Here is a 13006-nt window from a genome sequence, read left to right on the forward strand (position 1 = left end):
CTGAAGAGCTCTCCTTTCTCCATCATCCCTGTACAGTCATCCCTTGAATGTGCTTCTTGCCCAGCATGTCCTGCAATTATGCACCTCAGTTCTTCCCTCCGTTTTTTCCCAGGTGCTCAACCCCTAGGTGCTCCTTTCGCAACACTTTTCCACCCTTACACCAGCCTGATCTGGACCAGGAAAATCTTCAGTAAGTTCATGCGAACCCTCATTCTTGACCTTCCTTTCCTACAGTTCAAAACAGAATTCCCCACCCATCTGCCCAGATTTTCTTAGCAGTGCTGGATCTAAGTATTTCTTACTCCCTCCTGAAGCAACCCTCCTCATGATGAGACACTGCCAACCTCCTGGGCAAGGGAGAAGACCTCCACTCTCTGCTGTGTCCGGCTTGATCATTAACCAGGAATGTGGCTTTCCTTGTTTCTCTCCCTCTTTCCTGCGCTATACTCCTCTGAAGAGGCAAAGGGAAAAAAAACCCCAACCCAATAGCTTTATTTTAGTACAAATTCAACCAGCTGGGCTGCAATTATGACCATCCTTTTAAAGGCTTATCGAAGACAATTTTTGTCACAGCAGTTCCCCCTTCCACAGGGGCTGGGGACAGCTGGGAGCTTCGCAGGTGTCAACCAGGGAAGCGCATCTAGCAGCGTCACACTGTACCTCTACTCGTTCACCTGGATTTTTAACTAACACCCACTGAAAGAACACCTAATCCCACTCCCAGTTAAACCCCCGTAAAACCAGTGCCTTTCCTTCAGCTCCGAGAACAGCGGGTTTTGATTTCAAACCCCTTTGAACCAGATGAAAAAAACTAGATCCTTTTTTAACTGGCTTCAAACTGTTAAGCACCTAGGCAGAGCTGCCGCTTGCGTTTCTTTTCTTCCAGCAGCAGAAACACCGCTGATGTGAGCCGCATCTTCAAAAGGCCCCCACGGATGCAGCCGCTCCCCGTGGCAGCATGCTGTTTCCTTCCCATTTCCATCCCTGCTGTTCTTTTCTTTAATCAAAAGGCTCCCCCCCTGTGAAGTGGGTGCAGTTGCAGTACGTCTGCCTGGCTGGCAGGGTAAAAGGACCCAGCACTGTATTTAGCAGCTTTGCATTAGCCACCAGCCATACAGAGCACAGAAACGCCGCTGTGCACCTTGGTGTGACATAAAGCACCACGACAGGGAGGAGCAAAAAGGGCAGCTTCTACCTAATCCCATGGATTTTTACCTCAAATCTGCAAACAAATGTAACACACAAAGGAGCCTAAGTGGTTCTAGTTTTCGCACCTCTAACAGCTTCGAATTATTCCCCAAAGCTGCCTCTTGCGAGCAGACATGAACATGGTGGGAAGCACCTCCTCGCTTCTGAGTTATTTTGGGAGGAAAGCACTAATTTTAGTGGAGCCGGTCTTGAAAGGGAAATCAGGAATCTGTTTTTGCTAATGGTTATAAAAAGTATAGGAAACCAGCTTGCTGGTCCAACATGTGAGAGTGTGACCATCGCGTTGCCTGTGGGAGGGAAGTCTCTTTTTCCTGCTCTTATAAAAAAGATCAGTGGGCACAGAATTAGGTAGTTACCAGGAACAGGTGTTAGTAGAACCAGACAAGAAGGAGAACTGAAGTCCAAGGACATCTCTTGCTTCTTCCAGCCATCTTTGATTCACTAATTGTTCCCTTTGTTATGACCCTAGCAGTTGAATGTATTTTCCAGCTCTTCATCTTAGGCCATTAAGCCATTTCTCAGGCAACATCACAGTACTGACTTCCAGGCTCATTTTCACCCTTTGCACAACTCCAGCTCCTGCTCCTCCCTGCAGACCCCCAGAATCCTCCCGTTTGCCTGGGCTTCTCCCCCTGTCCTCCCCGCACAGCATTGCGCTGCCAATACCCTCCTCATTACTCATTCCCTTTCATCTCACTTCTCCTAGGTGACCTTCATGCCACCGGCCCTGGGCCACACTCTTCACTCAACCTGGCATGATGCAGAGATGTAACAAATACAAAGCTATCGCACTGAATGTCCGAGGACACTTATTTTGGTACCTCAAGAGGATATTTGACTCAGAGGCTCAACAGCAGTCAGTGACACACAGGGGAATGGTTAGAGTTCAGCAGGCTTTGGAGAAATTAGGTTACCTATGGGTGTTCCTAATATAGGGTTAGGCACATATGAAAATCTTGACCCCCTCAAGACATAAAACTACTCAAAAACCCCCACAAACAGAAACCCCTACATGACCACTGCAGTGTTACTTCTGCTTTTCTAGGGTGCAATTTTTTTTTCACAAACAGGACTTTCCCCAGTACATTTCTGCCTCCAAATTCAGGAGCTGCTGTACCTGCCAAAAGATGATTTTCTCAGTCTAACAGCAGCACGTGTGCCCCACCAGCACCCCAGCACTGCAGAGAAGCTGAGCACTGAGGTGCTGCTAAAGCCAAGGTACAAAGCTCCTCCCCAGCTTGCTCCTGCAGCCTGTATTAATTTTTAAAAGAGCCAAATTGATTTCTCATTTCATTCTCTTTAGCAGTAATGAACAAAACAGCTACATGGCAGAAATGCTCTCCTCCGTGGTCTATTACAGTATGTTAAAAAGCCATTAATTCCTGGGTTTCCTGTCTTTAGCGAATAGGTTACTGTCACTACTGAACGTTGGCAACACAGGATGTCACTTCATGAAGGCGTTTAGATTAAGAATAGCAATCAACCATCTCTAAAGCACATGGACTCTTCCACTGACACCAACACTACCTAAAAGCTCACTGTGTGCTTACTTTACCAGCATCCGTATCTTCAGGAGTCACAACAGAGGGTTTCTGAAGGCCATCCCCAGCAAAACCTCCATGGGGAGGGCGTGTGCAAACAGCACTGCCACTCACTTCCATGAAGTGCTAGACCAGAACAGCCTCCTTCAGTCCTTCTCATGTATTTTCCTCTGGTCCACACGGAGCATAAGGTCACCGTTACGGCTCCTCAGGGTTGTGGGGCTCTTTGCAATTGGGGCTGGAAGTTCACTGAAACCTTAAACACCACAAACCAATGTGTCGTGCTCCAGGTAACTTGCTGTGTGTCTTAGAAAATATTTCAAGAGCATTTGAAAAAAACCAGAGAACTCACAAAGATATTGCAGAAACAAGCTGCCATGAGGTAGGATATGAGGTTTGGCACACCAGAATTGGGAGTGGGACAAGTTTTCTTTGAACTCTGAAGACCACTACACCCATTCACTTCAGCCTTTTTAACACATATTTAAAACACATTGAAATTAATTAACCAGTATCTCTGTTCAGCAAGGTGGGCAATGAAGCAAATATCCCAATAGAGTCACCCAATTTTCTTTATGCCTTCACCAGATTTACACTAACAAAACCACCTGTGAGCAGTTTCTAGCTTACATTAATTTAACTGGGGCAAGTGTGTGGTCCTCATCTGGCAGCACCTGCACGGAGGTGTAGCTGCTTCCTAACACAGACCACAAACACACAAGAGAAGACTGCAAACTGCACTGCCCGAGGAAGATGACTTTGTTTCTCTGTTCAGAGAAAGACGAGTTTTTCTCTCATGCCAACAGCCCAACCTTGCCAAGGGAAAGACTCCCGCTGCCTTACAATTTGGATGGTCACTTGGAAGCAGTCAATCTTCTGGTCCGTGGATGAGCAGCCCGGAGAAGCCCGCACTCCAACTAACCGTGTTATAGCTCTCCAGCAGGGCAATTTTAGTCTTAAGGGCTGTCAAAGCAGCACCTGAATGCAAATCTTTTTCACAATGAAAAATATTAGCACTTACAAAGTTCTTAATATCTATGCAAAGCAAACTATAAATAATTCATTTACTCCACATGCATCTGCATCATTTGAAATGCATCAATGCTTTTATCAATACAGTGCAATGGATTTACACTGCACCGAATAGACTTGGGGGCATTTGGGCTATCCAAGTATTGTTGATCTGAGCATTATTACTAAAGGTAAACTGAAATAAATTACCTCAGTTACTACACAATGATTTTTTTCAGCATGGTAAATAAAACTTATTAGTTCTAGGTCATTAAATTCAATATTAGACTTTAAAAGAGCCTAGAGATTCTATGATGTTATTAGTAAAACATGCAATAAAACATATGTGCTGCAGTATTAAAGATAAAAGAATTACTCTATTATATTTAGATATTAGTTATTAGCGCATATTTCAGAAGGACCTTTGAGATAAAAGCCTAGCTGCCATTCCCAGATGCGAGCTAGGCATGCGGTGGTTCTGGCTCTCACTGAGTGGCAGGTTTCCAAACAACTGAGCCATTTCTGAAAATGCCATTCCAGAGCCTTTTGCCAATTTAGCCATTATTCCTCTCTGGATAAGAATAAATACTGTCTTGCCAGTGTTGCAGGTGAAGCAAGTGCGCAGGGACCTCGGAAAGCAGGGCTTGATTTTGAGATTATTGTTTTTTAGTCAGCTTCCTATGACCCCAAATGTGTCCTTTGATGTCCTGTGCCTCAGTGCTCCTTGCTGCTTGAATATATTGTGATCTTCATTTGAACCTTCATTCTTTTCATGTGGCTACAACCACTCCGCAAGGGATGTTCCACTATGTCTGGCCAGTGGCTAGCACAAAGAAAATGCACGTCTAGTTAAAGCTTCCAGTCACTAACACACAGCCCAAAATCCTGGCAACAGCCACTGCTACGTACACTCTGACTTGCAAGATGCCAGCAGTAAGACTGGAAAAACATACTTCACGAAGTAAGTAATGACGGCACATCACATCCAATCAATAGCAATAACCACGGGCAGCATATTATCATAGAATCATGTAGGTTGGAAGGGACACTTAAGATCATCAAGTCCAACTGTTACCCTAGCACTGCCAAGTCCACCACTAAACCATGTCCTTAAGCACCACATCTACGCATCTTTTAAATACTTCCAGGGATGGTGACTCAACCACTTCCCTGGGCAGCCTTTTCTGATGCTTGATAACCCTTTTGGTGAAGATTTTTTTCCTAACATCCAATTTAAACCTCCCCTGGCACAACGTGAGGCCATTTCTTCTTGTCCTATCGCTTGTGACTTGGGAGGAGAGACCAACACCCACCTGGCTACAACCTCCTGTCAGGTAGTTGTAGGGAGCAATAAGGTCTCCCCTCAGCCTCCTTTTCTCCAGGCTAAACAACCCCAGTTCCCTCAGCCGCTCCTCATCAGACTTGTGCTCCAGCCTCTTCACCAGCTTCGTTGCCCTTCTCAAGCAGGACGTGCCTTTCATGAACCCATGCTAACCCAAGGGCCTGATCACTTTTTGTCCTGTACATGCTGCGTGATGGCACTCAAGATCTGCTCCATAACCTTTCCCGGCACCAAGGTCAGACTAACAAGGCTGTAGTTCCCCAGATCCTCCTTCCGGCCCCTCTTGTAGATGGTCATCACATTTGCTAACCTGCAGTCAACTGAGACCTCCCCTGTTAGCCAGGACTGCTGATAAATGGTGGAAAGTCGCTTGGTGAGCACTGATGGGATCCCTTGGGTGGATCCCATCCAGCCCCATAGACTTGTGTGTGTATTAGAGGCTGCTACTATGTTTTTCCAACTACAACAGCAGCCAAGTACTTTCAGTGTGGGGAAAATGTATTTGCCATTAAGTACAAAGACAGAAGATAAGCACGAGTCTCCACAAGCAGTGTATACGATTCAGTCTCTTCTGCTTACGTTGACACTGGGCACGATGCTGCCTCCCGATGAGAAAGGAGGAGTGCTCCTGAGATGTGCAGGGGCAGGAAACAAGAACAGGGGGTCAGGTTCACAGCTGAGGAATCACTGCAGCTCTGTGGGGCCACAAAGACAGCACTCATAACCTGACCAGCTTCTCAGGCCAGGTCCAGGTAAAGACTACTAATTACTGTTTTGAGGGCAAATCAGTCAACTGAGCTGCTCTTCAGCACGAAATGCAGGTCCCCTTCTTTATCCTGGTTTTTGTCCACCATTACAGGAACATTGCAGCATTCCATTGAGCTTTTCAGAAACCTGAGCTAAAATCCTGCATGAGAGGAATTACAGGAAAAGCCTAGTAATTGTGAAGCCTAATTACAAAGTAATGTGGAGCTTGAGAGCAGACCTGCTGAGCAGTTAGAGACTAGACTAACGAGTGGGCCATCTGTCATCCGCAAGAGGGGTAACGAAAGGCCGGCACAGGACACTCCTGATGGTGTATGGAGGAGGATATGTAAATCAGGAAATGTCCAAATACAACATTTAAGATACACAGTGTGAAATGAGCAGCTAATTGGAGCTCGCATGCATGCTTAGCATACGGACAATATAATTATAGTTGTACAGTAAAGGGAAGTTCACGATAGAGGGTGGTAATAGAATGGCACGGGATGCGATGCACCAAGTGATGAGCAGAACAGCGCAGGAGGCACAGGATGGATGGGGCTGGAAAAGAGATGCAGCTCGGATTCTTTGCGCTTGGATTGCAGGGTAGGGGGATGCCATTTGATCACCAGCACAATCTCAAATTTCCTGTACTACATTGCCATATACCTACTATACTATACCATACCATATATAATACACTGTACTACTTCATACTGTGTTGTCCTGAAGAGTGAGACCTCCACAATATATCCAGCACTTAGTTACGCTACAGGGCCAAGCTAAGTGATAGCAGTCCCTGGAAGTGGAATTAGAAATAAACTCTGGAGCAATCAGTTCTGTCTATGCTCCCCTCCAAAGCGCTTTTAACTGAGTCAATGACAACAATGGTCATGGCAGTAGAAGACAGGAGGTAATTACACAAAATATTCTTTACTTTCCCTAAACCACTGGATAAAAATGCAAACTGGCATTTGAAATTACAGTGGCATCACAAAAATTCTAAGAGGTTCAAAGTTCCATCTTTGGCACATCTCTCACTTCATGCAAGTAAATTTAATTCCAATTCCAATAAAAAAGATGCAAACATATCCACTTACCAGCCACGAGTTGTGATTGAAAGCTTAGAAAAAGCCTGTAATCTTTGCACTGAAAGTGTAGTTATGTCAGCTTTGAGACTGGTTGTCTTTTTTTTTTTTTTTCCCCTACCTCCTTTGAAATCAATGGAATGACAGAGCTATTGATCAGAAATACGTTATTTTTCCACTTGCCTACTGAGAATCAAGAAAATGCTTAAACATCAGCTCATCCCACCAGTTTCAGTGAGCTTTCAGCATATTTTTAAATGCCAACTGGAATAGAAATACTTTTTTTTTTTTTTTAATTTTAACACTTGCTCTAAGACTTGTTCAAGTCAAAGGAAAGACCTTGCTCCTTCAGAGGGTTTGAATCAGCCCCTCACTTACAGGGAAGAACACAGATATTTTACCGACTGAACTATTTTGGAAGCAAATCCCTCAGATGATTCAAATACTCCTAAACATGCAACATGCTTCATCTTTAGTGAGGCGACCAAACTCCCATCTTCTGCAATAATGAAGAGGAAAAGGAAGGAAACAGAGCTTTGAAGAGCCCTGAATTTTGCAGGTCTCTGAATGACCAGGATATATTTCGCTATATAATAGAAGAATGGGAAGAAGAATAGACAACGGCTACCTGGATTCTCCACCGAACACCAACTCATTTTGTGAGCTGACATGCAATTTTAAACATGCAATTTTTAAATACAAAATTTTGCTGCTAAGGCATTCCAGCACTCTTGTTACATGAAGTTTTATTAGTTTGGCTTTGGCATTTTCAGAGTCTTTCATTTGCATTCTGAAAACTGAGAATAAGAGACCAATAGCAATGTGAGCTTGGGAATCAGGCTACTGGTCTTTCATCTTGCTTATCAGGGACCTTAATCAAGATTTCACCACTTAGCTAGCTAGCTAAAGCTGTGAAAAGCAAGTATAATGCAGAAAAGTAATTAATGTTGTAAAATGGCTTTTGGTCCTTGGATGAATGACATTGCAGATTAGCGTCTTGCTCTTAAATGAAAAGTCACCCTTGGGTAAATCTACAGAATATCTACTGGCTTCATAAAATTTCTGTATCAGTATCAGTGGTATTAGTAGCACAGCAACAGAACAAGTCCTTCTAAAATATCTATGCATGCTTGCACAGTACTACTTTGTGGTTTGTACTTTACAGAAACAATATTTTAGTGATTTCAGATCAGGCAAGACTGATGTTAAAGTGTGTTGGAGTCAGTGAGAGTAGATGGGAGGACGGAGATAGATTGATTTTAAAACACTCAAGATTGGAGTCTTAATAAAAATTTATATGGCACCAGTATGTGATCATATTTGGAAAAGCATGGGAATTTTTTTTTCCACAGAAGACTATAGTTTTCTGGAAAATATGCATTACATCCATGTAAAGCTATACTCATCAAAGGGGAGATGTTATACATAGCTCTATGGCAATACTTCATTCTCTGTTCCCACAAAAGTTTATTTAATTCATTATCATTCCCTCATATTCTAGCAAATAAAGAAAATGGCAGTAAAGGTCTCAATAAAACACCTCTTCCCTCATTAGCGATATGAGTGCTAAAAAAAGGATGCTAGACAAGTAATTCTGAATTGAAATGCAGCTAATATTTCCACTACACTTATTCCCAGAGAGTGGTTATGGGAAACACTATTGCCCCAGAGTATGCAACCTGAAAAACAGCTCCTGCCCGTCGGCATTTGTGAAGGCGCCTACGTCTGCAGTTGCTTTCCCCTGTAGTTGAATTGGTGGGAGAAGTTGGAGACAGCTGTGCTGAGGGTGGCTGGGGAACGTGTGAAGTCAGCACTACCCTTTAACACTCCTTCTTTTCCTTACAGGTATTAAAATTGTTCCCAATGGGCATGACAGACAAGGAAAGCGAAACACGAGGAAGGATTTGATTCAGTTCCCCATTAAATTCAAAAGAAAAATGAATAACTTCAGTGATAATAGAAGTTGGACTGGAACCTACATGAACAGCATACCACAAATCATTTTATTCTCGCCAAAGCTTGTTCAGACTGCAGCAATTTCCAGCGAGAGCTGGAATCTACATCCCTCAAAACAGCTCTACTCTAGCAAATACTACGTGCATTAATTCAAGTACTATTTGGTTTTCCCCTGACTAGAAAACATAAGGCAGCAGAGGATGAAAAGAGCACATGGCTTGTGTGCAAGCACCAGCCCAGCTGCTGCTGCTGGACCACTGTTCGCCTGTTGCTTAGCAATGCTTCACCTCTCTGTTGGGAATATAAACCTGAAGTTTTGTTTATGGGAAAATAATGACTGTGACAGTGCTCCAACCACTTCTTCCAACCACGTGCTGCATCACCTACTGAATGCTGGAAGCTCTTTGGGACAAAGGCTGCGGTTTTCAATGCCTAGCTGTGAGCCCACTGAAGAGCCTTATATAAAAAATTATAATAACAGAGCAGTGGTGTTTGCATATTTATCAGGAGGAAAGCTGGAATAGGATTTTAAGGATTGAATTTTGGGCACGGTTCTGGGCAACCAGCTCTAGCTGCCCTTGCTTGAGCAGGGAGTTGGCCAAGATGATCTCCCGAGGTCCTTTCCATCCTCAACCACTCCTTGATTCTGTAATTTCAGAAGCAAAATAAAGAACAGGAGGAATAAAGAAGGAAATAAAAAAGAGGCGCCAAGAGAGCGAGGTAGCAAAGCAAAGACATTGCAACACATTCATGCCTCACTCACCAGTTATCCATTTAGCCTCTGGGTCATGAATTTTGAAATCATCGCTGAAGAGATCTTCCACTGTTATCTTCTTCTTCTGAGACAAGCTGTTATCTTCAACTGTCAAGCATTTGAAAACAAAATTCCATTACTTCTAGTTTGAAATGTGTCTGAAAGTACAGCAACTGTGAATAATGCCATGTCCTATCTCATTTGGAAATGGTCCACATTAAGCTTTCTATCACATATAAGTCCCTTCCCATTGTCGGTGTTCTAAAAGGACCACATAGTTGTTCATAAACAGAAATCTCTCCATTATTTATGCCTGGACTCAGCAACTACAAAAAGACAAAGATATGGTCCAAACCACACATTTTTGGACAAAACCTGATCAAAAAAGATTTTAAAATTCATGAAAACACACCTAAAGATATCATGGTGCTTTATAATGATGACTATTCCAAAGAAAATCAAAGCTACTTAACACTAAGACTATTCTGAAATCATTAGTTAAATTAAGAAAACAAAAAGACCCAACTAAAACTGACCAAGTTTTCATAGCTTATATTTTTATTTCCTTAAAAGTGTCATGCAGAACCATAGTTGGAAAGGTATTTAGCCTTCTAAGGGCTCAGACAGATTACTTCAGGAATTCACAAAAGATTTTCCATGGGAATCAGACACTTGAGTACAGAAATATTTTTGAAAAATCTGTGAGACATAACCCTAAATCCTTAGGTGTTGCATAGCTGGCCCATACTAATTTTCATTATTAGTGCAAGGATATACAGTTTCATTTGCGAACATGGAAATCTGGACAGCTTTTAAATGGAAAAACCAGAGTGGCAGTTTAAGATGCTGTAAGATCAATTCGTAATAAAGTGTCCTTCATTTAGTTCGTTCGTCCTAACTCTACTCCATGGCACTCCACTTTTCCCACAAAGAAATCCTCGCTGTACATCTTCCTCCGCTGTCCTTCATAGAGTCCCCTCTGCATTTCTCGTGATTCAGTCAGAGATTACCAACAGATTTCTGATGCAAAGCACAATCTGAAGAAAATGCAGAACTGATTTCTGTCTCGTCTGTATTACTGTTGAAAGGAAATCTGTCTCATCTAGGATGCCACCAAGACTAAACACACGAGTCAAATTAAATAAAACCAATATTTCCACTTGAAGTCTGCCACAGCTAGCATCTTCTCCTGTGCCAAAATTATAAGTTCTCATTTCTATCACCACCTCTCCGATATGTAACAATTCTCACAAACACAACACAGAGACTCCTGGGGCTGAAACGGAAGTGTTTATGTTGAATCAAGGGATTCTTGAGCCTTACAGATGTAGAGTATATATATTACATCACAAAACCCTCTACCGGGTGCTCAGTTAACATGAAAATGGATTTTTATTTTCTCAAAGCTGTAATTTTTAAAGAAAAAAATGAAACCAACAATTTTGATTAACATATTCTTTCTTTTCCTTTTTCTCCCAACAGTAATTTTTTTTTTTTGTTATGACAAGCAGTCACCTTCTATGAATAGTTTGTTTCCAACATTCAATTTTTTGCTAAAAAATATTTTCATGGAAACCTTTCAATCAGTTTAAACACATTTGCTCTTTAAAGGAACACGTGTGGTCGCATTCTGAGTATTTCCCCAGCAGGTGTGTGTGCTTCAGCACCTCTCCTCAATACAGCATCTTCATGCCTGCGGTCTCTTGGTATCATGCAGCCTTAGCTATCTTTAAGTTAATTTTTTAGTACTAAACTCGTTACACTGAACACACTGGTGATTAGAAAGAGTGGAAACAGACTCTCTGAAGCCATTAAAGAGAAAACATCTTCTTAACTACACTAAATTGAAGCCCCTGAGCTACTTGAGACCACTGAAAATTACCTATGAACAATGTTTGTTCCACTAAAAGGTGTTTCAATATAAACTATCATTTTTACCAAATTTAATTATATTCTTTAATTTTCATACTTTTTAAAAGTCTGATTGAAGTGCTCAATGTGGCTTCCAAATACCAAGACACATTAATACAAGTCCTCAGCTAAATCCTTCTGTGTGACAGCACCGTATAATTTTATTTATTAAAATGGAAAATATAGGTCAGAGGAACTCCAGGAAACTGCTCCAATTAGCTCCCACCGTGTTGCAAGGTCCCAGCACTGGATACCTGGGGAGATCAAGTGGTGCAGAGCAGGAGGTCGGAGCTCACGTACAGCCCTGGGCTGACAGCTGTTTCAGAAGCCACTTCCCAAATGCCACCCCGAGGAACATGGACACCCTCTTCCCCACCATGAGGGCATATGGACAGGCACAAGCAAACCTCTGCGTTGAAGATTTGGGAAGGGGCAGGGTGGGAAGCCCTTCTCGTTCCCTCTTTCTGTGCAGGATGGAGACAGCCAGTCCAGGCTGAAACCCACCATCCAAACAGCAAAGATACATGCTGAGAGAACCAAGTGAAAACGATGTCAGCTTTATTTTTAATTCAATATTAAAGACATAATGGGAACCCTGTGTTGGTCAGACATTTTGGGTTCATCTGTCTGCACCTCATCCCTGAAGTCAGCACCGAATTGATAAAACCTTGCTCTCCAGAACACAAACAGAACAAAGATCCTCCCAGCCCCCAGAAAACTCAAGACAGAAGGGAAAAGGGCTATGAGTAGCCTGTTTTGCCTCTGCAGTACCAATGCCTTCCTCCAAGCTTCCTCTCAACTCCAGCAATGCTCAGAGGCTGCTTGAAGGGTGAGAAGGTTTCAGTCACTTTTGGGTGCCCACCTCTCTTTCTGTCATCCCTAGGGCTCAGTACAGGTCAGCGTCAGACGCTTTTCTCACACACCTCCTGGGCTACTGTGCGTGCCTGCGAATGTCCACCTCTCAACAAGCCTGACCCAGCGCACCAGGAATTCCCTTCCCACCTCAGCACACCTGCACGATCCCTGAGCAAACCTGAGCCCCTTTTCCCCCAGACAACCTCCCTGTACCCACAAGGCAGTGGCCAGACGAGGCGAACAGGCAGCCTCTCTCTCTTCTGTAAAATCCTATTTTTTTTAATGGCATATAATATACATTTATATTTAAAAATTGTGAACAAATTACACTCCTGCACAGCTGGTCACAGGATATTTCCTTGCTCTTTCCAACCAGCAAAAGTCATGCTAAGCTTACGAGGTGATGCACTTGGCTGTCTGACAGCGTGCTGTGAATTAATGCTATGCAATGACTACCTCAGTATCATCTCTGAAAAAAGTTTCCTGCGAATTCTGTAAAAAATTTAATACAGAGTTGGGTGTACTTTCTTTTCTTTTTTCAGCTAAAGGTCAGATTTGAAAGGACCAAACTTGATATATATCTCCAAAAAGCTTT

General features: G+C 42.9%; 1 protein-coding gene across 4 annotated transcripts in view; it reads right to left on the reverse strand.

Moving 5' to 3' along the window:
• DPP6 (dipeptidyl peptidase like 6) overlaps positions 1-13006 on the reverse strand; it is a 508492-nt gene that overhangs the window by 165183 nt on the left and 330303 nt on the right. For all 4 annotated transcript variants that reach the window (XM_054818789.1, XM_054818787.1, XM_054818788.1 and 1 more), the window contains exon 3: positions 9655-9753. In XM_054818789.1, the coding sequence (XP_054674764.1) occupies positions 9655-9753 (99 nt within the window). The remainder of the gene's footprint in view (positions 1-9654; positions 9754-13006) is intronic.

The sequence above is a fragment of the Grus americana genome, chromosome 2 (assembly GCF_028858705.1).
Source record: "Grus americana isolate bGruAme1 chromosome 2, bGruAme1.mat, whole genome shotgun sequence".
NCBI lineage: Eukaryota > Metazoa > Chordata > Aves > Gruiformes > Gruidae > Grus > Grus americana.